General features: G+C 56.5%; 1 protein-coding gene across 1 annotated transcript; it reads right to left on the bottom strand.

Annotated features, from left to right (window-relative positions):
- Window positions 1–314: 314 nt before the first annotated feature.
- LOC104404731 (G-protein coupled receptor 183-like) lies at window positions 315–1,370 on the bottom strand. Its single transcript, XM_010013249.1, has one exon. It carries the CDS (start codon window positions 1,368–1,370, stop codon window positions 315–317), a length of 1,056 nt encoding a protein of 351 aa, XP_010011551.1.
- Between the last annotated feature and the right edge of the window lie 549 nt (window positions 1,371–1,919).

The following is a 1,919-nucleotide window of genomic DNA, read 5'->3' as shown; positions in this document are numbered from 1 at the left end:
GCAGTGCTGAGAAACCCCCAGCTGGGTTTGCCAGCCAGGGTGGTTGCACAAGCTACCTCCTATGGGGATGGGGTGAAAATGGACCTCCCTGTGCTCCAGGACAGTGGGTCCAGCGGTGCAGAGCACAGAGCCAGGTGTGCAGAGCCAGGCAAGGCTGTGACCTGGCTGGGTTGGCTTTGTGAGAGCCCCTGGCTTCAGATAGGGGAGTGATGGAGCCTGTTGGAGGTGTTGGTCCTTGCAGCCCAGCTCTAGCTCCTGCCCTCAGGCATGGTCCATAAGCTGCAGGCCAGAGCGAAAGGGAAGGGGCTGTGCCATTAGACAGAGATGGAGCCAGGCTGCTTGCTGTTGCTCTCAGAGGGAGTCTTGGCAGTGGAGGAGGAGGTCATCGAGCCGCTGTTCCTGAAGATGCGTAGCAGCCTCCGCTTGTAGCCTCGGAAGGCAAAGAAGTAGATGATGGGGTCGATGCAGCAGTTGAGGTTCATGAACGCCACAGTGACTTGCAGGGACATCTTGAAGGCCTGCTGCTCACGGCAGGACGGCTGGTAGATGATCTTTCTGACCATGAACTGGACTATATTGAGGTGGTAGGGACTGAAGCAGAGCAGGACAGCCAACAGCACCACTAGGATGATGGTGAAGGCCCGGCGGTGGTGCCCATTCTTCACCGTCAGCGGGTTCTCCTTGGCTGTCTGGCAGAGCTTGAGGTTGATCCTCACATAGCACACCAAGATGATGCCCACAGGCAGGAAGAAGCCAAGCATGCAGGCCACCAGGAGCAGGTAGGGCAGCTTGGGAATCTCCTCAAAGTTGAAGTACTCCATACACGTCAACTTGTCCCCCATCATCTGTGTCATGGGCCGCAGGAGCAGCGGCGCTGTCTGCAGGAACACTAAGGACCACATGAGGACACAGACACCCCTGGCACGGCTCATCTTGCGGATCCTGCTGGGGTGCCTGGTGCGCACCACGGCGATGTAACGGTCCACGCTCACACAGGTCATGAAGTAGATGCCCACGTAGGTGTTCATGTAGAAAATGAAGGCTGTGACCCGGCAGAACCAGTCCCCAAATGGCCAGTCAAACTCCCGGATATAGTAGGCAATCCTGCCCGGCAGTGCCAGGGTGAAGAGGGCATCGGAGAGGGCCAGGTTCACCAGGTAGAGATCAGTGGAGTTGAGTTTCTTCTTCCTGCGCTGGAAGGTGATGCAGAGAGCCAGGATGTTCCCGCAGGCACCGAACACCAGCAGGGCAATGTAGAAGAGGGAGAAGGTGACTTTGGCAGAGAAGTGGTGGTTGTGCACGTTGCAGCTGCTCTGGTTGCTGGAGGTGAGGTTGGCAGGCAGCAGCAACACCGACTCCGCAACAGCCATTTCCACGGTGCCTCGTGAGCTCGCACCCTCTCCCTTGCAATAAGAAGAGAGATGAAACTTGCAGCTTATTGATAACGGGAGTGGCACCCATAGGGCCAGCCCTCATGGCAAAGCAAAAGGCCGGTCCCCTGCTCCCTGCCTCCCCCCTGGCAGCGCATAGCTCGAGTCATTTGGAAAAATGCATCTCTTGTGATTTCGGTGCAAGCGCCCCAGCAAAGGCTGTGACTCATTGTCTTCTTGTCACCAGCTCCTCTTATTTTGGGGCTTTTTTTTTTTTGCAAATCGATTCCAGAAAGGGAGGAGGGGAGATTCTCTGTCACACAAACAAGGTCCCAAACTCATCTGGTGGCAGCGATGTCATTTATTCATCGAAGTGGGGAGCTTCATTGCCCAGAAAGCAGGGGGGCTGAGGAGGGGGGGCTGAGCTGGGGCTGGAGGTGAAGAAGTGACCAGCAGCACCTTTGCAACCCCCGGGCTGGGACCAGAGCGGGAATACCCGCTGAAGGAAAGAAGGAATTCAAAGGGACGAAATTCGAAGGGTGGAAAAAT

Source organism: Nestor notabilis, unplaced genomic scaffold, assembly GCF_000696875.1.
Source record: "Nestor notabilis isolate BGI_N333 unplaced genomic scaffold, ASM69687v1 scaffold3444, whole genome shotgun sequence".
Classification (NCBI taxonomy): Eukaryota; Metazoa; Chordata; class Aves; order Psittaciformes; family Psittacidae; genus Nestor; species Nestor notabilis.
The sequence above is the reverse complement of the archived record's forward strand: the minus strand, read 5'-3'. Positions and strand labels throughout refer to the sequence as shown.

Bases quoted from the DNA above. Each gene is read 5' to 3' on its own strand.
- LOC104404731 (XM_010013249.1), bottom strand. From the start codon at position 1,370: ATGGCTGTTGCGGAGTCGGTGTTGCTGCTGCCTGCCAACCTCACCTCC.